Source organism: Malurus melanocephalus, unplaced genomic scaffold (genome assembly GCF_030028575.1).
Source record: "Malurus melanocephalus ecotype Western Australia unplaced genomic scaffold, MMel_1.1 scaffold_379, whole genome shotgun sequence".
Lineage (NCBI taxonomy): Eukaryota > Metazoa > Chordata > Aves > Passeriformes > Maluridae > Malurus > Malurus melanocephalus.
This window is the reverse complement of record NW_026623611.1, coordinates 561,606-587,528: the sequence shown is the minus strand read 5'-3', so window position 1 is coordinate 587,528 and position 25,923 is coordinate 561,606. Positions and strand designations below refer to the sequence as shown.

The following is a 25,923-nucleotide window of genomic DNA, read 5'->3' as shown; positions in this document are numbered from 1 at the left end:
GCTGGAAGTGTAAATACCTCCCTGCGTTAGGCAAGGACGGGGGCCCTAAACATTATCCCCTCCACGTGTGGGATGGATAACCAAACCTGTTCAGAGAGCACTGGACTCTGACATACAATACAGGATGTGACGAAATCCAGGAGAGCATTTCATTAACCCATTGCACAGCTATTAACCTTTTATCTGCCTGCAACATTTTTTCAAAGTTTTGTTTTGATAGARGCACTCTGTCAAGCCTCTCACGAACAGATTCCAATTTTAAAAGCATGTAGAAAGTGCATCAGCCTGTTCTTCACCCCACRAGCCCTCTGCTCAACATAGCAGCACTCAGGAGGGTGGCACATCTGAGCCATGAACTCGCTCCCAGGGCATCAGCTGATTGTATCTGGTGTTGAGAACTCAGCATTGCTTTCATGGAATTCCAAGCTGTTTTCCTAAATATCTGTTAATGCAGTATTGGAATAAAAGGAGTGGATATAATGAGATGGAAGTACATAGAGAAAATGCCACCRCCACAAGCAGCCTCCAGCCGTGTTTGCAATTTAAAGAGAGGGTGTGTAAGAAGCTCCCACAGCCTGAAGATCACTGTGGACTGCTTAGTCAGAAATAAACCCACGTAATGGCATTCCCTGTGCCTTCATCCAAGGAGCAAACGTGTTCTTCCATTTGCACAGCTCCCTCACCCAGTGCTGGCTGTCACACTGCAGTGACACAGTGCCCCATTGGCCAACCCTCGTCCATAAACACTGCCAGCTGCTCATACCTCTCTGCTGAGTGAAGCTGAGATGTTCCAGATCATCAAAAAATCATCATCCTTTAAAAATGAATTATGGATCCAAGCAGATCCAATGGAGGCACAGAGATAAGGAAGGCTGTGTTTCTGAGAACTCAAAAGTAACATTAAAAAGCTTCTGCTTGCATGCTCTTAGAATGGAAGCCCATCCTCTCCACAAAACATAGGTCCTCCCACACAGTGACACATGACAACACTCATCTGTCATTTTTAAGGCAGCTCAGCCCAACCTAGACTATTCAAAGGGGAACAGATCAGGGAAGGGAAAACCTACAGGAGAAACCAAGAGCCCAGTGCTTGCAGTGTAGCAAAACGATGACCCAGGAATGTGATATTATCACACAAATGTCATTTGTTACAGGCTCACATGGGCTAAAGAAGAGCTGATGGCTCAGTGGTACAGAAGTGTGTGTGATGGTGGACAGAGGAGGAAGTGCTTTACCTTCTAGTAAAAAAATAAAAACTTAAAAGATGTCATATTTGAAAATCGGTTTAATCTACAGCATCTCTCCATACAGCCACTGTACCCTGCTGCAGTGACAAGTTCTTAGATCATACAGCTCTCAGGTTAGGTTGGAGGATCCTTCAGGAAAGGAAGAYACTTCCCTCCCCATTCTGATCTTTTGGAGGAGCCATGCAAAACTTTATACATTGCTGCTATAAAGGTCTTGGTAGTGAACCAYCCCTCTGCAGTTCTCAAGGACTGGCTTGGTGCAAGGATGCCCCAAGGGCTAATCTTGTTCTTGCCTCCCGCTCCCACAAAATGATCWACCCAGGTTATCGCTGCAGACATGTGCCCCTCACATGGATCAGTTTGCAGGACTGAGACCAAAAAAACATAAATGGAAATAAAACCAACCAAAGCAAAAGAAAATAGCCCTTAGTGCATGTTTAGTTACAAAAACCAGAGTGGCAAGTAGGAAAAGTATGCAGATCTCCCAGTTACATTATTGGCTGCTCAATAAACACTGGAAAAAAAACCCCAGATGCTGGGCAGTCACCCTTTTTCATTCAAGCACAATTAAACCCCCTCTATTCCATCATTTYATGTACAAAATCACATACAGTTAAACAAGCATCTGAAAGCGGGAATGAGATTCTAATATACAGTAYTTTCACACAGCCAAAGCTATTTTATTTTACAAGATGAGGCTTTTGCATTCATCTTTTTTTTTTCTGAAAGCCCAGTAAAAACAGCGTAAACTACTTAAGCAAAATTTAAGAGACAACTTACAAAGTAATATTTGCATAGCACTGTAAATCTGCGTATTTGTTTGGGCACAGTTCTCAGTAAAAACTACAGTAGGTGACAGGGTGGAGTTTTCTTAATAGCTTCTTGTTTTTCACCAGATTCAGACACCCCTCTTCCGAACGTCATAAAATCAAGTGTAGGAAATAACCGTAAAAATGTACAAAAATATATACACATGCACAGTAAATGCATACCCTGTAATACAGTTTTATTACTCGTTAGATTTGGCTAATAATGATCATCTGGTGACTTACACTTCCCTCCGAATGACGAGTTTGCAACRAATCAATCAGCTTAAGGATGGCGAGTTTCCTCGGAGAGAAGGTTTTGATTAAAGCTACAGTACTTGCTGGTGATCTGAGGAGTGAGCGAGGCGCCGGCCGGCAGCGGCCACCGGGCGTTTTCAGCGAGTTCAGCATTCAGATGTCACAAGGGACAGCTCGGACACAGCTGAAGCRAAGGGACACGAAGGGACGCAGCTTGGCTCTCTGTACAATGCACATGCACGGAATAAAGGAGGTACACAGAACCCGYTCATGCCTTGGGGAGTAAGATTTAATTCCTGATTAGGCCCTGCTACCTACTCTCCTTCCTTCGCAAACCGGATTTTAGGAATTAGTAAATCGGTGTGTTTTCCTAAGAATGCACGCTGGCCAAAATGAAAAAGAAATAGAAATTGTGTAAGACTAAAAATTGACAGTGGTAGCCCCYACACTAAAGAATCCTTCTAATTTAAATTTTAAAACTACTGTTATATTCTGGTTTCTCCTGAAGTGTCTAATTTTAAAATACATTTTTCTCCTACAAAGATAAAATGCTGCTTCTGCTAGTGGTTTTTAGGAATAAGACCGTCATCTGCACTCAAGTGCTTTCAACAGTGAAAGTGCACAAATAGTCTTCCTTTACAGTATCAAAAACTGAAGAGTGGCTGGTAACTACAGTTAAAACATTTTAAGAAATACAGGCAACTTTCTAAAAGCCTAGAGAGGCCAAGGATCAGAGAAACACATGTTTATCTTAGATGTCAATCCCAGGTCTTCCCAATTTTGAAGTATGAGATATTTTCATGACATTTTCTGGTGGCTAACACAGACCCGGTAACATTGATTTGCAGAATGTTCYCACTCCAGACCACACCAGGTAAATAACACACAACCAAGAGCCTGCAAGGATCTTGTACAGAGACAATCAGATAAATTATCCAGCCTTAAAGGTAAACAGGGGGAGGTGAATGAACTCAAACAGAATGAGAGTTCCCATCTGTAACAAGCCCTTAGGAGGAATTCTGACTCAAATCACATGAACATGGCAAGGGTTATTTTGTAAGTTGTCACAGGGAGGTCTCACATCCACATTAGAGTCAGAGTTTGCCTCTCCCATACTTATCTCTGTTTTGCTAAGCTCCTGGTGATCACTCTGTTTTCTCAGAGCAAGAATTCGGCTGGACCTGTCGCTGTTCCTGCTCCTCCCAGTGATGCCCCTTGTGATGCTCCTTCTCCAGTTCCAGCACAGCTGTCACCGGCTTCAAATCCCAGCTTCACTCAACACCAGCAGCCCTGGAGCTGCCAGGGTTATGATCAGAAGGTTCAGGAATACAGGAACAAGCAACTGTGACACACTGGGTGGGAGTACAAATCCAGCATTCCCATCACAGGATGAGCTTCTTTGTGCTGGCACACAGCAGACCGTGTAGCAATCCTCTGCTGGGAATCAGAACCTTCACACCAAGGGACAAGAGCACATGGCATCCAGGAGATGCTGTGAGCTATCCTGCTGCATCTCTTCTTCAAAGGAGATYGACGAATGGATCCTTCACTTTGATCTGTGTTGGCCTTCAGCATCTGCATGAAACACTTGGCCGAGATCTGCCCAAGCTTGGCTTYAGACTTCTTAGCACACTCCAAGATGCCAAAATTCATCATATTGTCTGTCTTCAATCTGAAACACTCTGCATAGCATGAAGTCAGCCTTATTAAAAGCCTCCAACCCCACATTTCATCAAAATGTATGGAAAGCAAAACCAGGTTTTGGGGTAGTCCCAAGACAGAAACGGCACTTTTAGCAAATATCCACAGTGACTCCCTTGCTTTCTCATTATTCCGGCTCTTAYTGAAAACCTTGTCCCAGCTCCCTTTCACCAGTGCCAGAGGGATGTGTTGCCAGGTAGGGTTGGCCTGTATGAACAGGCYGGGGAAGGGCTTCTCTTCCCTGATAAAAGTTTTGCTTTGGAACAGCAAAGTTGCATTATCACACAACACAAACACAACCGTGTCACTTCAGACCTACAGAGCTGTCAACCAGCGCCAAGATTCGGGAAGACAAAACCCCAGCCAYGTGAGACAATTGCTGTAGGACTGGCTGAACTGGAAAGCTCCGAGTTCCAGCTACGAGGTTGTAACYGAACCATCTGCAGAAGATACAGGTGAGCAAATGCACAGACGTCGGTGATGGAGACAAGCGGTACCACGTGGAAGTGAGCAGACACCCTCACTTTTCCTGTGAATACCAGGCAGKCAGGACACAGGCAGCAGTCAGATTCATTGGTCAGTTAAGTGTAGAGCCCTTCAAGATAAGTTAAAGCAGACAAAGGAACGTTGCCCATGCTCTTTGTGCCGGAGAAGTCAATTGCAAGAGCACATTCAGCCCACTATGAGCAGAGAGAACTGTAATCCTACCCAGCCAAGGCCTCTGGATACCACATCCTTCTTCAGCATCAGCTCCTTGTGCCTTCCTCACTGGGAGATGCCACATGGCCAGCAGTCCCTGAGCTCTCTCAGCACCTTCTCAGACCAGGTTAGCGTGATGCCACTTTGGAACTGCAAATTCCACGTGGAGAGCAGCATCCCTGCTGCTGGTGACAATGACAAGTGCTGCCAAGGCCAGGAGCACACATCTGTCCTCTGTCCATGTTAGTCTGAGAACCATTCCAACTCGGAGTCCGCTGAACCCCATGGCATTCAGCTTGCAAGTCCATACTGGAAAACTCTCTTTACTCCAAACAACTAAGCAATAAATAAAAATTCTGAAAGGTGGAGAGAAAAAAAAAACACTCCCACAGCTGTAAGTTTATTAAACCTAGCATGGTTGAAAAGCAAAAGACGAAAAACATGATATATTTTTGTTTATTATTGCTCTTAAAGGGCTTGGTAGTCAAATATACAAGCTATGTTCTATTAAACCAGAAGAAAATAAGATATAAAATCTATGCTCACTTTTTCAATCCAATCCACCTGCTAAATCTTCATTAGCGACATYAACTTCAGCTATTTCCAGTCATTTTAATTTATACATATTCTGTGTACGTGTGCGCGCGCGTGTATAAAAACCCCTATTTGAGGAGATAAAATTCAAAATTGAAAGATTCGTGTTGGTTTTGTACTGTTTTGTGCACTGCTGTAGGTTTCAGTTTTTCAAGTGGTTATTGATATGTCTGTTTAGAAGAGCAAAATTTAAATCTGATGATGTATTTATTATATTTTCAAAAAGAAARCATGACCAATAAGTTATGATAAGAAAATATGAAATGTTGCTTATTCTCCCCTTGATGTACATGCACTAATCCCATGATCCTGAATAGGGAGTTACATGCACTAAGAGGAGAAAAGGATCCTGTAAAGAGAAAGGCTATTAATTCCTTTCTCCTCTAAGCAGCTCCCCTCTTCTCAGCATTAAGAAGGGATTTATTTTGTGAAATTCTTGTCATGCCCATTAATATACTGCTCAAAATGTAAGTATAAAACATAGTCAATGGTCAGCCTGCTTTGCAAGCCTCTTCTGCTAAGCCAGTACAATTTATATATATTCAATATCATCTTCAGGAAGCAAGTATACAGCATTTGTAACATCATTCTAGGAAGCAAGAATTATACCCATTACTGAATTACTGAAGGGGAAAAAAAAAGAGAAGAAAAAGAAGGAAAGAAAGAAAGAAACCACCACTGTTCTCAGTCCTCTGGTTAAAAACAGGGAAAAGCCAGAGTTTAACTACATCAGCATTTGGATACCTGACTGTATTTGAAGACAAAGTAAATAACATCCAGCAAGTAAAACAGTTATGGCTAGGCTCTGCTCTCCTCAGTTCCCAAAGCATATTCCAAATTCCACTAACGACAGTTTTGCAYCCCCTCTCTTAGGGAAGATTTATTGAGGGGACAAAGATGACACGCTAATGTTGGGGGTCTGGGTACAAGGATTCAGCGAGGTGGAGTCTAASAGGAGACAGACAGGACGCAGGTCATCCTTCAAATGCTCTTGTTGAAAAGACCACAAATAAAAATCRAGTGCATGACAGAACACGTGATTAATGACCCCAAGTAAAATATTTTTCTAAGTTACAAAATTGCTCTTCCAGTGTTTGAAAACAGAAAAACCTGTGGGAGAAGAGGTTACATTCCAACAGTTAAGAGTAAATATGGAAAGAAGGTAAATTATTACTCTCTTATCTTGGTTACTGGAGCAAAGATGARAACAACAACCAGTGCTTTGATAAAATCTGCTCTTTACAAAAGTGAGATAAATATTCTAGTGACAGCTAGGTTAAAGATACAGACCCTGAGGGTCAGCTTCTGCCCTCTGCTGTAGATCTGCAACTCATTTCCCCCACTTCTGAGAGCAGCCAAACGTAGATTGTGACCTTCARACTTCAACATACAGGTATAGTTACCATCTGTTTGCAAATAATTCTCCAGCTATGCATATAGCAGCAACCTACGGAGATATCTGAATGTGCGCTTGTAGAAAAAGGAAAGAAAAAGGAAAAAAGAAAAATAAAGGAAAAAAAAGGAAAGACAGGTACAGACATGCTTCTGAGCTCTATTTTTCAGTGAAAAAGACCAAAATGTCAACAAGCAAAACTAAAGATAGTTAAAATCCCTGAAGAGACCTTATACTCCTTTTAATGCTTAACAGCATAGCTCACCTTACAAAAAACTTCACATGAACATCTAAAGGATGACCAAGTCAAAAGAGCACACCCTATCCTGACACACACAGGTAAGGTCCTGGCCCCATCTGAATCAATGCTGAAACTCTCATTAAAAGTTCAATATATGACTGCTACAGACCTCTCCTTTTTCATATTTTTTGCAAAAGAAGACATTTTGAAAACTATTGTGCTGATTTCCAGTGCTGCCTCCCACTTTACTAGGGAGGTTGGCTAAACTGGACTTTGGTAATGAGAGATGCAAACAGAAATAAAAGGAGAATTGATAAAACTTCCTTCTTTGCAAAACTCTAAATCCCATGGTCAACCACTAATTCAAAAAAACCAGACAAGCCCAAACAGATTCAAAATTATCACACATGTCTGATGTGAAACAGGGCAAACAGYGCTCAAGACTGAAGTATTATTTTGAAATTAAACAGCCTTGAGCAGTTAGCAGGAGATAGGATGAGAATTTTATCCTATTGAATCTGKTCTACAGGATGTGCTGATGGATAACACGCTGCTTCCAAACTCCACTATCCATTCTCCTGCATTATAGAAGTTTTAACATGTTGCCTGAAAATAAAAAGTGTCAGTGTTAACATACAAACGGGATTTCATCTGTAGCCATGACAACACAGCCAAAAATACCCTAACCCAATGAACACCTGTCAATTGATTTAAGAAGGGTGTTTTTTCCTGGCTCATTAGTAAGAGAAGTTGGAAATCAATAAACGTTACGTTGGCTTTAGCAAGAGGAAACATTCAATGGCTCCTGTTGTAAAAGTGAGTGTAGTGCTCTTGACAGAAACCAGTGTTTTCAGTCATCTGAAGGTACACGTGGCCATGGCCAATGCCCTCTTTTCTCCCCCACCACAAGTTCCCCAAAAAGCAAGAAAAATTAGTTTCTTCTTCCACCCCACCCCAGATTTTCTCMCACAGCTTGACTACAGTAATCCTTGGACAGGCAGAAGGTTGGTGCGTTCTCTTCAGCCGATGCCTCCAACTTCTTCATTCTTGGCTCAAGTTTTATTCATTAATATTAGTCATCAGTTATTAAGAAAAAGATAGTTTCTAAGTGTTTGTTGTTGTTTTTTAACTGAAGTTAATTGGATACCACAGTCTGGTTATATGTGCTGAGCTGCAGCCGTCAGTTATTCCTTTTTCTTGAATTCCTGGTTGCCATAGCTGGAGCCTTTTTCTATTTCAGTTACTCCTATCAATCTACGAACTCCAAAGGAAGCTTTAAAATATAAAGAGAAATAAGAGGCATATTAAAACCAGTTCAGGCATCTAGGAAGTTACATGTAAATACACAAGCAGAACCCACGTGAGTTAACCCAATCCCCAGGTCAGTAGTGACGAACAGTGCAGTGTAAGAGGCTGCACGTGGATCACAGGACAAGTGACACGCAAGAGGGGGACATTCCAGATTTAAAAATAGAATTACAGCTTCTGTTGGTTAACAGGACATGTAGTATGAACACTGAAGCATATCCCCTCCCCCCTCTTTAATTGTTGGGGTTTTTTTGGGGGGGTGCGTGATATTTATGTATCTTTTTCTTTGTGGTGTTGTTTTGGGGTTTTTTTCAAATTCAAACAAGTTGTCCATTAGAAGTACTTTGTCCTTCAGGCACCATAATAATGGGCTACAAGACTGACTTGCTACTACTACAGTTTTTGCTTAAGCTATGGAGGCAAGTTTGCCTGGATTAAAGCTTTTGAAACAATAAAAATGCTGTACAACAGAGAGACTACTGAACGAGCTCCAAATATTTTCCTGCAAGCCCCATTCTTATTAATTAACACACAAAACTGGAGGTAAAGGAACTTGCTATGCGTCACACTGGGCTTAGCATCGTCTCTGCTTTTATTACCTGCTCCAACAAGTCCCAGGAATGCAAGGATAAGGAGAGGTGATCCACTTGCAAAAACTCCAAAGCCAAATGTGAAGAGAGGAGAGAGGAGAACTGTGGCCCAAAAAAGAAAGTTTAGGAGGGTCCATGGTCTCCTAGGAGGTTTAAACTGCTTGCCAGGAAATTTACCTTCCTGATTATACATCTCTTGCAAAGCATCCTGGGGGAAAGAGAAAAGAAAACAGGTTCATAATGTTTGCACCAAGCAGCCCAAGACAACATCAAGGGCGGTGTCCATGGCACAAACTCCTCAGGAGTGCACAGCATCCAAATCCATCTGCTGTCATTTATTTGAGCATTTCTGTTGACCACTCCAATGACCTTTAAGCCCTTTGAAGGCAATTGTGGCACCAGCAAAAACTGAAACCATATAATCCTCTCCATTACCAAATACCTTCATCTTATCTGTTAATTACTTGRGAATTTAGGGCAGCCTCAGGCCAGAGACCAGTTCAGGCACTCTCTTAACTGGGTGCTTTTCCTTCCCGTTTTTACTTGCAGAAAGGTCAGCATGATTCAGCAAAGCAGAAAAATGCTGTAGAAAGAGCCAGAAGGGGAGGGCAAGGCTAGAGCTGAAGAGCAGAGACAGCAGCACACCAGCCCTAATCCCAGCACTCCAACCGAGCTGCTGCATCCTAAGCTGAGCCTGCAGAGCAGCAACCCTGAACACATCACTCAAAGGAGCAGGGTGCCCACAGCCTTCCCTCAGCCTGTAAGATTGTTCTTTAAGGTGTCCAAGCYGCTACCAAGGATGGCTCAAGTCTGGCTGTTTCTAATTTTACCTGATCTTTTGTTTTTCTTTAATTTCCCTTACAAAGGGCTGAGAAGTGCAAGGCATTCCTTGCCAGGAACAGCCTTCTGAGGACACATCCTCTGTGCAGGAAGAGGATTCCAGTTACAAAGTATTGCTAACACTGTAAGATCAATATGTAAAATACCCATGTATATAAGCAATACCTCCCTGGCAACATCTCACACCAAAGCTGAACAGAGGTACAGCCAGCATCAGGAGGGATGAGAGGAAATAGTGTCACATTGCACCAGGGGAGGTTCAGACTGGATATTAGGAAAAAAAAAATTATGGGCAGGGTTGTAAAGCAGTAAAACAGGCTGTCCAGGGAACTGGTGGAATCATCATCCCTGGAAATGTGAAAAAAATACATGGATTTGGCACTTGAGGACATGGTTTAGTGGTGAACATGGYGGTGGTGCTGGGCTGACAGATGGACTCAGTGTTCTTACAAGCCTTTTTTTCAACCTCAAAGACTCTCCGGTTCTATGGATCTGCCAAGGGGACCTGGGGGGACACGATGATGAACTACTGCCTTTGTAAGGTAACTTCTCTCTCCTTAACTGGATCAGAGTTTAGGTATTCAAACAAATTAAATTGAAATAAATATAATGAAACTCAGAACAATTTGCTGCCTACCTAGAGACTGAGCATAAGCCTCGAAATGCTGCTGCACAGGTCATCACAGCTGGGGAAAGCCCAARATGCTTAAACTCTCTGTGCTTTTCCATCTTCCCACAAAGATAAGCAACACAGAAATCAAGATACACTTTTCAAGTTCAATAATCTACCAGTTATATCTCAACAACATTAATTATAGTTGTCTCCTACTCCCCACAGAACTGTTAAAACTGCGGTCAAGAAAACAACCATCTAAGGTTAGGAAAAGAAATGGCATGAGAAAAAGCTTTAAGGCAGCTGAAGGCACGCTGGGCATGTGCTGCTCTATCAGTCCCTGGCAGCAGATCCCAGGGACTGTCTGTCCCATGTCACACACCACTGCAGAAGTATCACCAGGAGGCAGAAGGGAAGTGACAGAGGRAGAAAAATGAGAGCGAAGAACAATWGCAGCTGAACGCCGGGACCGGCTGTCCCTGACAGACAGTTATCACTCTTCTCGAGTGCCTAAAAACACCCACAGGGAAAATGGAGCTTTTAGAAACGCATGACAGAGATCCAAGCACTGAAAAATGTAAAAAGACRGTGGATTGCTATTAGTCTTCCACGGCTCAGGCATATCTCTGAATTCCACTGTGCTTCCTGGCAATTTGAGACCTGACTCCCCAGTTCTCTGCTGCCAAGGGGCTCCTCTGCCCTGCACTTTGAGGGATGGCTGCCTAATTTTACATAATATCCTCTCCATCCAGTGGAATGGTGTGTATTAATCACTGCCTTAATACACTCCCCATACAAGTCCCAAAAGACAGAAAAGAAAGCAAAGCTATTTACCTTTTCCTGGTAAAGCTTATGAAGCCAGTTTGCAGCTTCCTTTTCATCTTGAGGGATATCTTCCAGAGGAAATCTCCTAGTTTAGTGGASAGATTAAGAAATGGAAAGAAGAAAAACAAAAGAGAATTAAGGGAAAATCTTGGTATTTGACTTTATCCCTCTGCCAGGGAAGATCTTCCATTCACTAAAGGGCATGAATCGCAGGCAATACTGTCACTGATAGCAGAGGTCCTAAACACAGAGAAATGGGACTTAAGAATCTGAGTTTTTAGGTTGAGAATTGGGTGCTTTTAAGACAAAAGAAACTGTACAAGCTCCTATCAGTTTCAGAGCACATCAGTAAAATAAGCATTCATACACGGTTCCTCCTTCACTGGATCCACCACTGGCTGATTTCCAGTGAGCTCACCCTGAGGCACTCAGAATGGGGAAAAGACAAGCAAGTGGAAAACCCAAGGATGTTCATTACGTTCTGGTAGTGAAAACCCCATTTTGGAAGTAATGGGAGGGATCACTGAAAGTTCACTTCATACCAAGTCTAAAGAAAACATTTTCTGCAGTGACTGCACTTGCCCCTCTTTGCCTCTCCAGCCCCACAGGCTAAGGGACACAGTTCTAGAGGTATGTAACAATGATCCCAGTGCCAGCCCAGACCTCACTAAAACCAGACCTCACTAAAACCAGACCTCACTGAGACCTTCTCAGAGCCTCTCTGCAGTGGTGAAGAGCCAACCATTTCCCTGCATCCTTTTATCTTTCTGAGAGCCTTCCAACCAAAACCACTCTATGATTCTATGAAAATGTTCTAATACATTTCTAATGATTTTTGCATAACATAAAAGAACTGAACACCAGATCTGGCAGATTTACTTACATGRGCTCTAACAAGAGAAACTGCTCAGTTCATATTAATAACACTCAATAAAAACTCAGTAAAAAATCATTTGCTGARAGCTCTCTGGTGAAGTTGCTGTGGTGCTGCTGTCACCACTAGAGGGGACTCACAGCAATAACATTTGGTAATTTCCCGATTATTTCCTCTGGAGGCAGTCGGGATAAGGACTGGATCCACTGCAGAGCTAAGCTGCTTACCTMTGCACAGGTAACTATGTCTGCATAAACCAAGAACAAGAGCTTATGTGCTTCCCTTCTATGAGCTACGCTAAATCTGTTGACACATCAAGGACATGTTCCATTTTCAGAAAAAAAAAATCTATAAAAACACTCTCCTTACTCTCACAGCTTCTTCTCCAAAACAGAGAAAAAGCCTCACGTGTAGCAAAGCACCTTGAGAATATTCATTCAGTCCACAAACATATTTTAAACCAAAAATCTCTAAGCCCAGCCATTAGTTTCTTTTTGTAGGGTATAATTAGTAATTTTACCCAGCAACATCATCCTCAACAGAATTTTACAAACCCAAACCTTTTCTAACACTATTGAAAACTACATTTCTCTTCTATCCTCCCATTACCTCTCCAAGAAATAAAATAAAATTGCACCTCCACTAGCAAACCATAGGATATTTAACTGAAGGCTGCCACTGTTCAGTGTGTAACTGCACAGATGTGCATCCATGCACATGCATTCCAGATCCAGCTAGAAATCCCATGTGAATCTGCCACGTGGAATTACAGGTGGAACTGCCTGACCAGCTGTTTTGCTGGCTGGAAAACTGTCTGCTCACTTTTCTCATCAGGGATATGTCCAGCAAGTTTAAAAATTAAAAGTTAAAATTAAAGCCCTTGCAAATGAGCAACCCATTTCTCTGTGGACACTTCCAGAGCAGTCTTTTTARCTGAGAGACTAGAAAGTTGTGGATGTTGCAGCATCTGAGAACAGAACTGGAACAAGTGCCCTCCCCATGCACATTAAGGCTGCATTCTGCTCCCCTTGGATAACAATTCCTCCTCAAAACTGCTGYTGCACCTCAACACACTGGATAATTCCTCTGATTCCCTACAAAGCTCTTCCCTGTTGGAGGCTCTGCCAAAACAGAGCTGCTTCCATTAGATGGACAATGCACAGAGCCAGTTCCCTGCAACACACAGACCCAGGGCCAGAGGGGAAAGGTGGGGGAGTAGTAGAAAGGCTTTTTTTTTTCTTTTTTTAATTTTTAAAAACCAAGTATCAACCTCGTCACCAGAACACAGCAATGTTTTCCAAAGTGTGGGTGAAACCCTCAGAGAAGCAGAAGCAAATTGTCCAAAGAACTGTGGAAAGAACAGCCAGGTCGTTTGTCAGGTCCAGACACAAAAGGGAAGAGATTCAACACGATTGGAAGTTTTTATGATCACAAGGAGGCCTTTGAAGCAGAAGGCAGCAAAGAGAAAGCAAGAATGAGAAGGTGTGTGTGCATGTATACGTATACGTGCTGCATGGGGTTGGGGGCTAGCAGCTACTCTTTCAGGCAAAAGAACAGTGAGGAATGTGAGCAATGTCCCACCTCACTCACAGGATGTCTGAATTTCAGCATTTTTAAAATTTTAATTTTCTGATCAAGCCATGTGAGCGAGGGAGAAAAACTGGCATATAAAGGAGCTTTACACTCTTTACTACAAGGGACTACTGAAGGTGAAGGACAAGGAAAAGYGGACTACAGGAAAGAAATCACCCTGTAAAATCTGAATGCACTTCAGCATGCCAAAATATGCATCTTAGAGCTCACCTCCATCAGTATATGCTCACCTTACACACATATCTGCTTCATATTTCTTTCCATATAGAATTCCTAATAAAGACGGGTTCTTGTTTCCTCTGAAATTTAGTGTTACATCATACACTGCTGAAACTGTTGCAAAAAAAAAAAAAAGATAAAAAAAAGAAAAGAAAGAATTACAAGGCTGTTACAGCAGCAATTCTAGCAAGCACCTTCTGGCATCCTTGCCTGAGACAGCGGCAGAACTTTGTGCAAGCCTTGCATTAATGATATCACAGAGTCCTTCACTGCTTTGTGTTTGCACATCACATTACCTGCACCAGCCCCCTGACACTCCCAGCTCCATAAAACACCAGATGACTCSATGAAATAAGCAACATGGAAGGTTTTAAGTATTTTTTAAGACTGGTATCTGACAGCTCTGTGGCAATTYACAAACTACCAGCAGGCACGCTGGATCCTCATTACTGCCAGCTTGCTAATTGTAATGAACAACAAAGCAGACTATGCTGGGCTACACAGGGTGTGTTAAATAACACATCACAAGTACCTGTTCCCCTGAGACACTGGACAGCAGTGGTGAAACCTTTGGTTCTGGGCAACAGGTGGTATTTCAGTTTAGGCAACCCCTTGGATTCAGCTACTTCCATACTGATGCGGTGCTTGGTCTCAGTGAAACGAGTTCCTTCACAGTACAGGAGAAACTGGGCAAGACAAAAGAAACAAAACCCAAGGATATCTTGAGATATCAAAAGAAATCCACCAGAAGTCTGGGAATTTGTGTAAGATAAACACACGTGCACACACTTCAATTGTCTCATCTCTTCACCAAGCATCAGGCATAAGCACCAATTCATAACTCATTTACAATTATCTTTAGATTGAAAAAAACTCGTACCAAATCTAAGGTGACAAAAAGATAGCCTTAATTGTGCCATTTGGAATGCACAGAAATGAGGAAATTTATTCGCTCAAGTCAATTTTAATCATGATCTCCATTACYAAGCAGGAAGTCTTGATTTAAGTAATCAATGCTAACTATATCTTGCACTTATATTTTTTAGTTGTTTTCCCTAGAGACTAGTCCTTGGTTCTCAGTTGCAGAATCATTAAAATGTGTAGATTTGAAGCTCAAGTTCAGTCTTGAGATTTTCTAATTGGTAGGGTTTTTTCTGTTWTTTTCTTTTTTTCCCCCACACCAATCAGGAAGATATATTCAATATAATGCATATCCATATATTCAAGCGATTAAGTAGCTTAAAATACATTTTCCAGATTCTCACTTTTTCTATCTTTGTAGTGCTAGAAAATTACAACACATTCACAATGTTCTAGTTAAGCCTTAATGTTTCACTATTCATTTTAAYAGGCTTTACTGGGTAATACTGAAAACTCACTTAAAATGCATAAAAAGCCTCTTAATGTTTTACAAGCCAAATGATTGCACATTACATGTGCTGCTACAAAAGCAAAACTGAGAATTTAGCAAAACCTTTGCATCCAAAGTTCTAAGAAGGTTAGTGGGTTGATTACACCACTCTACTGCTGCAGTGAAGTCTATGTTGTGAAGTGAAGAGATGTTTTACCCTTGATTTTAAATAATGTCAAAATAAAAAGGAAAAATGTAACTGCAGAAGCAGATGCAAGCTTGCCATATGCTCTCATAGAGACTTTTTGGGAAATATGTAATTTCACGGATCAATGAAGACAGTAACAGGAACTTTGCACCAAAATCCATGGTTTGTGCATCCGAATTCACACACTTCTCAAAAAAAGATTCTTTATGTTTCTTTTCAGCCTACTTCAGAAGATGAAGATTAAAGTTACACAGATGTAGTAATCAAATGTAGGCTTTTTTTCTTAATAGGTAAAAATAAGTTTGGACAAAATCATTAAGTATCACACAAGCCTGATTTAAAAATTATTCTCAAGCTTCTGAACTGTTTCCCAAATGCCTTCTCTTACCAACAGGCAAACAGCASTTTTTTACCAGCACATCCCAAAAAACCTCCTGAAACAGAGCATGGCTTTTCCTTGACAACACTTGGACAGGAGCACACCTTCTCCTGACACATGAGGACACAGTCAGCATGTCACTGACTGTGAAATGTCACCATTTCATCTGTCACCATTTCCCTTCTAGCAGCCAGTACTGGAGGAAGGACTCAACACTTACCCACATATACTCAGGATAATCAGACAAACGTTTCAATCCCTCAATAACTGTATCTCTGTCCTCTTCCCATTTCCTTTTGCAGAAAACAATCTCAAGGAAGTACCACGTCCAGCCRATTAGGGGCACATATAGCAGCTCTCTCTTAGCAAGGACTTTGGAACTCTTGGAGAAAAAAAAAAAGAAGTGACAATCCAAATAAAAGTCATTTGCTGATTTGTGCAACAAGGTCAAACACATTAAAGCTAAGATGATGGAGGTGTCTCTGGAAATTCAATGCAAAGGAACTGTTTATGCATGGGTTTTAAACAGAGTTGTCAGCCTGCAGAGGAAGGGAAAGCTCATGGCCCACGTACCCCCAGCACTCCAAAGCGCTCTGTCATTGTCCAGCCGCACAGGAAGTCGATTTCGAAGTTGTGGTTCAGGATGATGATGACGTGCTCCTTCCCAAAGGTTTTCACCGTGGCCTCGTCTGAGAAGAGGGTACACTCTGTGCCTGACCACCATTCCAGCAGCATTACCAACTCTAGCAAACGTGATGGACATGGAGACAGGAGTTAGGGGTGCCCCTTACTGAAAGCATTTAGAGTTTCATCCTCAGCCCCATTCAGTGCTCAGTCTCTCCTGACTCCCAAAACCATCACCTTCCCAAACCCACCCAGAAGATGAAACAAAAGTTTGAAAGGGTACAGACCAAACCACATTTTACCATCCCTAAGCAGCATTTAAGGTACCAGACATATGCATTATAGACAATCTAGCAAGTTCTTAACAGCGACAGGGTTGGGCATTACATTACAAATGCAAAATTTCATGATTGCTGGAAAAAAAGCCCRAAGACTTTTGTGCCTGAAAACAGAGTGTGGAGCTGCTGATTGCTCCACTAAATGAGCACAGTTCCTCCCAGGTGGAATGCAAATTATGCATATATGCAGCCTAATGCTTTCACTCCACATGAAACAAGGCTTATGGAGGTAAACAGACCAATAAGGGTCTTTAAAAGAGATGCAGTGATATAGATCTTCTGTGATAGATTTTAATATTACAACACAGGGCTCTAATTGTTCTGCATTATGATCATCAACACAGAGTTAAAAACAGCAGAGAATTGAGCTAATTTATCAAAATACCTGGGYAAAGACAGGAATGGTAAATTGTGTCTTTCTTTTACTGCAAAAGAATGAGCCTTTTTCCCTCCATTTACTCCAACTTTAAAATACCACAGCATCTCTTACTCCACTCTGAACATTTGTTACCCGTTCTTATTTTCCACCTCCCCTTTTTTTTCATCATAAAACTCCCTTCCACTTAAATCCAGCACACACTGGCTGTAGTTGCTATGGTTAGCTTATTTCCCTCATTTCAGTACATCGAGGCAGATGGAAGGCATTGCTTGCATCATGGGACAACTATAAAAAGTACAAGAATAGTTCATCCTCCCAGTAGGAAGATTTGCTTCCCTGCAAACTGTAGTCATTGGTATTTTCTCATTTCAATGAGATATGGATGAAATAAAAATTTGGTTGCACAAATATGGCAGTTAAAGAACCCAGCTCTTCCCACACTACTACACCTGCAGGTTTCCTTCCCCCCTCTGTTCCCTCCATCAGGCTCTGCCAAGAGGTATTTCCACTTCCCATTGGGAGATCCTGGTTTTGCCAAAACAGGGCAGCATCTTCTTGCACAAGGGTTTCTGATCAGTGGGATCAGACAGGGTCACCTTTCCTTGCTGCTAAACAAGAGTTTAGGATCCARTTTTGCCAGAGAGAAGGCAAACACAATATTTAGAGGAATAATGGGGATAACCAACCTGTTTATCTGCTGAAGATACAGAGCTCACCTAGCACTGTTTTTTTCACTCATGACCACTTACCCACCAGGTTATTCACCAGGATTACTTTCAACACTTGTTCATTTGGAGGCATGACAAAGTTATGCAGCTTGCTGACCAAGAGAGCTCAATTTAGAAATATAGCAGAGGAAAGACAGAATTGTCCTGTTCCTTTACATCAAGTACAGGTTTCTAYCACTGCTTCCCAGCTTTGCATGCTTTGGGATCACTCACTTTCCCTTCTCTGGTTATCCTGGCTCACTAAAAGGAGACAGAGGACAGCAAGAGTGCCCTCAGAGCACCTTCCAAGAAGGATGGTCAGGAGAATGGGGCAATGGCACCAAACACAGTGTGGTACTCTGAGCAATTTTCCCTTTCCAGTTGCTGACTGTACACCAAGGAGGAACATCTCCAGTACCTGCCACAGCTGCTACATTTTCTTATAAAAATTATTATCAACTGGTGTGTTTCTTCAAAATCAGAAAAAGAAATCTGCAGAGGCCAGTGTGGATGACTTTCTGCAGAACATTTCTTTCACCTTTCTCCCTAAAACAGTGGAGGATTTGCCAGAGCTCACACTGAGAGAGGAGGSCTGACGAGCCAAAGAATTACCATGAGGAAACAGATTGTCCTCTACAAGTGTGCTGACAAATGATGTAATTATAACCAGGAGTGGGCTCATTTCCTTTTTTTTTGTGTGTGGGTTACACCTCCTTTGCGTGGCACTGATCCTGCCAATGCTACAACAAGAACATCCTCCTGAAGGCAGGAATGGGAATTCTTGCACTGCCCAGGATGTTTCCAGCAGGGAATAAGCAACAGCTGGCTTCAACCAGCTCCTGTGCACCACAAAGCAGGTGCATCTACAGCCTCACAAGCCATTCAGAAACAAAGCAAACAAGGGGTGCAGCACACCTCTCAGCTGAAAGTACCAACATTTGAGAGGTTATTTTTGCAACCAGACTAACCCAAACACACTGCACTCTCCAAAGGTGTGACTCATGTGAAAGAAGCTGACGTGGGAGAGCTGGAAGTACAGACTACCTGTGACGAATTTATGGGTTTATGTTGGGGCCAGAGCCTGACAGACTTCCTTCCCCAAATGTCTGTCAGRAACATTGGATAGAGGCTCTCTCCCTATGCTTTTTGTATTTGAGTGGAGACACAGCAAGAACAGAGCCTGGTTTTCAGTAYAGGATCACCTGTGTATCCATCCCTGCACACCAATCCTCTGCCAGGTGGGCAGAGCAGCTTCTCTTGCAGACCCTCACCCTAAAACCACAAAAAGCTTGGAGTAAGTGAGCAAAACGCAGCATCCAGAGCAGAACACCAACCTACACGTTCCTTGCCAAAGGGCTTCCCAATATTGAAATATATTTCATTATGAATGGCAACACTGCAGCTGCTGCATTGACAGAGCGTACCTAAATTGCTATAAATCACAAYTGAAGTGCATATTCTGTCAGCTTTTCCATTATAGGCCATCAGCTCTCTGCAATCCCACATAACATTTACATTAATTTTCACAGTTTAATTTCCCAATGTGTTAATTTATAACAAGCTATACGCTAGGGTTTATCTTAGGTACAACCAATTATCTACTCAGCTTCTCCAAACCTCTTTGAACAATGGTGTTGGTTATTTCCCGTGTTTAGAATGCATTGAAATGTATTTAAAATGTGATTTTTTTCATGCACAATGCTGACTAGGGACTGAGCCTAAAGCCTTACAAGAGCAAGCAGCTCATATCCTCAGAAACGCCAAAYTATTAATGCAACAATAGTTTTCAGCATGAGATCAGATTCTCAATTATTAAAAGCACAGAGAATTTTTTACAAGCAAATTAAAAATAAAAACTCCTGTATATCCCCACTCTCATCCAACCAAACTAATTTTGAAGTTTCCACTAAGTTCTTCTGTTACAAAGCCTTTTTTCCTGACAATTTACCTGCCACTCTATTTAATTTCCTTTCTCCTGTGCTTCTCAGTAGGCAGGACAAAAAGCACAGTGAAGACAGGGACAACAAGCTTTAAAAAGAGAATGAACCAGACATCTCAGAGAGTTKTTGTTGGTAGCACTTCACATGGATGATTTAGGAAATGTGGGTGCCYGTCAGTGGACTGCTGAACTGTAATTTCAGTGCTCATTTTGGTGACTCATTTACCTGAAGTRGGAGTTGGATGCTGAGCTGAGCACTAAGGTAAGTGGCCGTGCACACTGGGAGGGGATGGAGAATGGAAACCCATTAGATGATTCACTGCTGAAACAGGAGGTGACATTTGGGCTAAGGAGCCTTCCAAACACTCGAAACGTTTTCGGAAATCTAGCTCTCTGTAAAGCTCCAAGAGGAGAAAAAGAAGACATCCACATGGAGGAAGTTTTGCAAAGGTCTGAAAGAGGAGAAGCTGCTGCACTCATTGCAGAGCTGAACCATGGGCAGAAGGAGAAAAGACTGACAAACTGCTCCCAAGGGGAGACCCTGGCCTCAGAGATGGACACTGCAGGGGGTAAGGGGACTCAGCAGTTTGTCACACAGTTCAGGTACAGATATATCTACACGAGATGCTTTAAGACAGACCTCTCCCTCTGCAGCCCACACATCCAACTTGGGCTCCTACATGGTCAATATTGCTGATATGCTCAGTTCCTGAGCCAGTCTCAGAACTGTCCAGCARCACAGGTGGTGATGCTGGATGCAGATGGCATTGAGACAGAATTAACACCTCCTATAAGTCCAGGTAAAAATGAAGGTGCAGAGGAGCTTTACTTCCCATGAAACCCTTGACTTCGGCATGATTCCCCAGTATTTCAGAAAAAAAAAGCACTGTTTAGCCCTGCTCTGAATTTTTGTCTCACTCACCATTTCTCTCGTCTCTCTGTTTACACAGATACATGTGCATATAATTCTTTTTTTATTAACAAAAGCAAAACCAAGAAAAATTCCTCCCTTCCCAGCCCCATCCATTCCTAGCATACTCACGGCTCCAAAGGGAATAGGCAAGGCGACAGTTTACTCGGCGATACAACTGCTTGTTGAGGGGCCAGAGGACCAGCGTGCATAGTTGAATGAAGTTAATGATCAGTCCACTCACAACAAAGACGAACCCAATGAGGAGGTGAACTATGAACTGAGTCTTCAGGAAGGCAATGAAGCCCATGATAACCACTCAGAAGCGTGAGCAAGGGCCGTCACTCAGAATAACTGTCCTGAAAGTGGAGAAAAAGCAACAGAGTCAAATGAAGAGTGGATTTACAAGGTTCAAAGAAGTGCAAAGCAAAAGCCTTGAAACAGTCCAGGTTCATTCATCAAGAGGAACCCAGCACTTTGCACTCCAAGTCTGCCTCGTTCGGATCTTCACACAACAAGCTGGTGATGGTGCAAATGCCTTCCCAAAATAGGAAGGAATCATTATTTACAATTTACAGCCCACCAGGAAGATTATTGTTTGCTGAAGAGACTAATCTCACACCTCCCATCAAACAAATACCACATAATTGGGAGTGAGTGCTGGGAGGAACACAGAGCCCTKCACTCACAGCGAGCACTGGAGCCCYGATGGTCAAACAGGGGCTGGGCTGGACCTCCAGCTCCTGACCTGCAACAGGAGCCTCAGCCCTGGAAAGAGCAGGGCAGGTCACACACAGCATCAGCCTGGCAAACACTAAAGCATTGAAATGGAAATCAGAAATTCCCACATTCAAAACCCACGCTGGAGAAGGTTTAATAACTTCTCACTTTGTCAAGCCGCAGTTCCAAGATCAGTACACCAGTTAGCATGGGGAGAAAACGTAAAATAATAAAAAAGCCRTAGGCTATGTATCAGCACAAATTTTATCTGGAAAGGGCATTGGTGTGRAGTCTTGATTCCACTGAATTAGGGCACTTAACTGTGAGCCTGTGCCATATTTACACCGGGTGCAGAGAGCCTGGCAATGTCTGACCCAGCAGAATGCCACAGGAGCTTGGACAGATGAGCCTGATCCACTACAAACCCTGTCAGCACAAAGTTAACCAAGCAAGCTGTACTTACCAAGCCATCAAACCCAGTTTGGTGCAAACACCAAACATTTATTGCAAACACCACATTACCCAGCACTGGCCTGTTTGACCTGTTGGGCACTCAAAGCTCGACAAGGCCAGCCAAGCTTCAAACCACAGCCTTGATGTCTCTTTCAAAAAATAAACACCTGACTCTGATTTTCTGCCACAGCCACAGCCTGCTGATGGTTCTCTTGCTCAGCTTTTCCAAGTGTGGCAAATAACCAGATCAAGCAGTAGATGGTAACAAATACTCTTGACAAGCCCGGCATCCCAGGTGATGTGGACTCACTGTCCAAAAACAAAGSCCCTGCCAGCTGTGAGGAATCCAACCATCTTCACTCACCACCTGCACACGGTGCACTGCTATTTATAAACCTCTACAGCAATTTCATTGTGAAAGCTTGTTTTCTATCATCTCTTCTACCAATCAGGTACTGCTTTTCAAGGCACAAAGTGTCTACTTTTTGTACAATTAACATCCTTTTGCATCATTAACAACCTACAAACTTCAGCAGCACATTACAGAGGCAAAAAAAAAAAAAGTGCCTGGTTCAACACAGGCAGTATTGTGCCTACCACAGAAAGCAAAGCAAAGCAAGATGAATAGTGTTGAAGCTTATGATAAATAATCTAAATCCTCCCAGTGTTTCCCTGTAAGGATGAAAGAAACATTTCTTCCACTAATRAATTACTTTAAGAACAGCTGTTGGGAAGCAGACACTTGTGCTTAAAAAGGAATAAGCAGAGCCCTCCTTCCTCTTCCCTCCCCAAAAGGCTGCAGTTGTCTCCCACAGCCAAAACACCAGCCCAGTGCTCAGAGGTTGCCATGTGGGAGGCAGCCCTGGCAATCCAGTGACTCCCTAACACAGCACTGGGCTTCTCTGTCTTTTCCACTGCCATGCTCCAATAAATACTGCCAAACATTCAACACCAAGTGCTTCACTGGCAAGACCAGAGCCATTCTCTTCATCTGGTTTTTCGCAAAAGCTAGTTCAAACAAACAAGGAAAGAACAATTCCCTCCACCTCCAAGCTATTTCTTGAGCTCTTGCTTGCCCTCTGTATAGGCAGCTTTGCTGATGAATGTGTCTAGTGTCAAACCATTCAAAGACTGGACTTGAGGATCTGGGAGGCTTTTTCAACATGATTCTGTCTATCACAGTCATAAGACCAGCACTTAACTGCCTTTCCAAGCACAGCTGGACCCCTTCAGACAAGGGCACAAAGCACACACAAATGGGCCAAGGAGAAATAGGAATGTCAGGTATTATCCTCAAATAAAATGGTTTGGCTTCAGTTCCACAGTCTCTTGGCTTTGAGCAGAGTCTGGAGCACTCTGGTATTTGTGCCTCACATGAAGGACTTTGCTGTTTCACAGACCCCAAACGACATGTCCCTTCTCACACTGTTGTTTCTCCAGCTTTGTTACACATGGAAAACAGGATTTATCACCCTTGCATCAACATCCTGCCCCACATGCTGGGCACCAGAGAGTCATCACAGCTGGCACATACCTCCAAGATCATCAAGTCCAACCTCTGACTTACCACCAATTKTGATATYAGACCATGGCACTGAGTGCCACRTCCAGTTGTTTCYTGAACASCTGGGTGTTGTTGAGGGATGGTGATTGACCACTTCCCTGGGCAGTTTCAATGCTTAACAACCCCTTCCATGAAGAAATTACTCCTGATGTCCAATCTGAACCTTCCTGGCAGAGCTTGAGGCCATTTMCTCTGTCTGGGAGAAGAGACTGACTCCTATCTGGCTACACCCTCCTGTCAGGGAKCTGCAGAGAKCRAGGAGGTCCCYCCTGAGCCTCCTTYCCTGCAGGTGAAACACTCCCAGCTCCCTCAGCTGCTCCTCACAGGACTCACTCTCCAGAGCCTTCAYCAGCTCTGCTGCACTTCTCTGGACACAGTCCAGCACCTCAATGTCTTCCCTGTAGAGCAGGACCCAGAACTGGACACRGGATTCGAGATGAACCCTCACAGGGGGAGGGTGAGACCCCAGAGCTGAATGACCCTGGCTGGTGACACAGCAGAGCCACCCCGTGTGCCTGCACAGCTGGTTCCTCTGCAGCACTTTCCCAGCATTTCCCAAGTGCCCCATAAAGCACAGCTCGTTCACCTGCACCTCCTTTTAAAACAGACAGCAACCAACTGAAAAATGGGTTATCTCGTTGTCTGATCCTTCCAGTTTCACTGCTGGGCACAGAACCCGCCAGTCTCCGTTTTGACTCCCTCACTTAATTGTACTTGACTTTAAAGATAATTATAAGTTAACCTTAATCCAGGAATTTTTTAGTTTTCTGCATTCCTGCCCATGTAGGACAGGCAGGCAGTTCAGGGACAGGGCAACAGGCAGCAAAAGGTGATCAGCAGCTTTTCTGTTGTATCCCATGGTCAGGGTGGGGGCAGGATGGGGAAATCACCATTTGCTGAAATGAGGAAAAGCACCACTTCTGCATCKGACATATGTATTAAGATCAGCTTAGTGAAATGTCTAGGAAGTAAACATCTGCCCTAGTCTAAGACAGCAAGTCTCAGCACTATTATTCTTTTTTTTTTCTAAGTCTACCCATACCATCTGCATTTTTAAAGATCTGCAGGTAAAATCTTATTTCTGTCCCTGTTTTCCTTGAAACACTTTGTAACTTCACAGAATTGACCTTTCACCACAAAACCTTCATTTCCTCCCGTACAACCACATTGAGAACTGTGAGGAATTTTAGTACTCTCCCTGCTTTGCACAGCCACGCTGCCAGAAGCACCAGGGTAAAACCCAGCTCAAACCAAAGACTTCCAGGGCCTTTTAGCGCCTCACCTCACAGGGCTGTATCAATACTTCCACAGTATTGATAATGAATGGTTTGGGAAGGAARAAACCTTAAATATCCCCTATTTYCAACCCCCACACAATGGGCAGGGACACCTCCCACCAGAGCAGGTTGCTCAGAGCCTCRTCCAGCCWGRTCTTGATCTTTCATGTGCTCTGATCRAACAGTCCTTAAATGCTTTGCATCCTTCAGGGCTCTCCCCCCTATTTCTGAGCCTCTCAAGTAAAGGGCAAGGAGCCAAATGTCCTGGTGGCTGGCGGACTGGTGCCCACCAAGGCTGCTCCTCACCTGGACAGGGAAGACAGTAACAGAAGGCTTGTGGGTGAGGATAAGGACAGGGAGAGATTGCTCATGGTAACTGGTGTGGGGAAATCTGCTCAATTTATTACCACTCAAAGCAGAGTARGGTAATGAGAAATAAAACAAATCTTAAAACGCTTTCCCCACAACCCCTCCCTTATTTTTTTTGGGCTCAACTCCTGATTTTCTCTATTTCCTCCCGRCCAGCAGYGCAGGGGGACAGGGAATGGGGGCTGTGRTCAGTCYATTACTCATCTCTGCTCCTTCTTGTTCAGAGAGAAAACTTCTCACACCTTTCCCCTGTTCCAGTGTGGAGTCCCCTGCACAGGAGATGGATCCCACCAACTTCTCCAGTGCGAGTCTTTCCCACAGGAAGCAGTTCCTCACCAGCTGCTCCAGCCCTAATAATTCACTGGGATGTGCCACCAAGTTCAAAAGCCATTAAGAAGGGAGAATGACAAAGTGGYGTGCCTGCATCAGCCTGATTTCATTAAGAAATCAGATTAAAAAAAMCCCAAATGCACAACAAGCACATTACAGCATTCCATGGAACGTAGATATTTATGAACTGACAATTGAAAATTAAGCCATTAATCATTCTGTGAGACAATATATTCAGTTTGAGCTCCAGATTTTAATGAATTTCTTGCTGTCATGTGTGTGCAATCCCTCTGAAGTTCATGATGTTTGCATGAATATGGGCACAAAATTAAAAACTGGTCCACTGATCCTAATATTTGACCCAGTGAAAATTAATGTGCTTGACAACAACAAAACCTGTGGCAGGCCGTACTCACATCTCCAGACCTTTGCCTTCAGTTTTTCTGAGCATGCTTTTGCCATCTCTCCCATGCTATATTTACCTGCAATTATGAACTAATTACAGAGTTCTTTTGCCCTGAATGTCTTACCCCTGCCCTGAAATCTGGTGTTTTACCTACCTCGTAAMACTTCT

At 43.0% G+C, this 25,923-nt stretch overlaps 1 protein-coding gene across 7 annotated transcripts in view; it reads right to left on the bottom strand.

Annotated features, from left to right (window-relative positions):
• Positions 1-1,267: 1,267 nt before the first annotated feature.
• AGPAT3 (1-acylglycerol-3-phosphate O-acyltransferase 3) overlaps positions 1,268-25,923 on the bottom strand; it is an 88,452-nt gene continuing 63,796 nt past the window's right edge. For all 7 annotated transcript variants that reach the window (XM_057378894.1, XM_057378891.1, XM_057378892.1 and 4 more), the window contains 8 exons: positions 20,769-20,995; positions 16,313-16,482; positions 15,960-16,121; positions 14,334-14,487; positions 13,813-13,915; positions 11,125-11,200; positions 8,847-9,045; positions 1,268-8,212 (listed from right to left, as the gene is read on the bottom strand). In XM_057378894.1, coding sequence (XP_057234877.1) covers positions 8,124-8,212; positions 8,847-9,045; positions 11,125-11,200; positions 13,813-13,915; positions 14,334-14,487; positions 15,960-16,121; positions 16,313-16,482; positions 20,769-20,946 — 1,131 coding nt within the window. In that variant the 5' untranslated portion in view covers positions 20,947-20,995 and the 3' untranslated portion in view covers positions 1,268-8,123. The remainder of the gene's footprint in view (positions 8,213-8,846; positions 9,046-11,124; positions 11,201-13,812; positions 13,916-14,333; positions 14,488-15,959; positions 16,122-16,312; positions 16,483-20,768; positions 20,996-25,923) is intronic.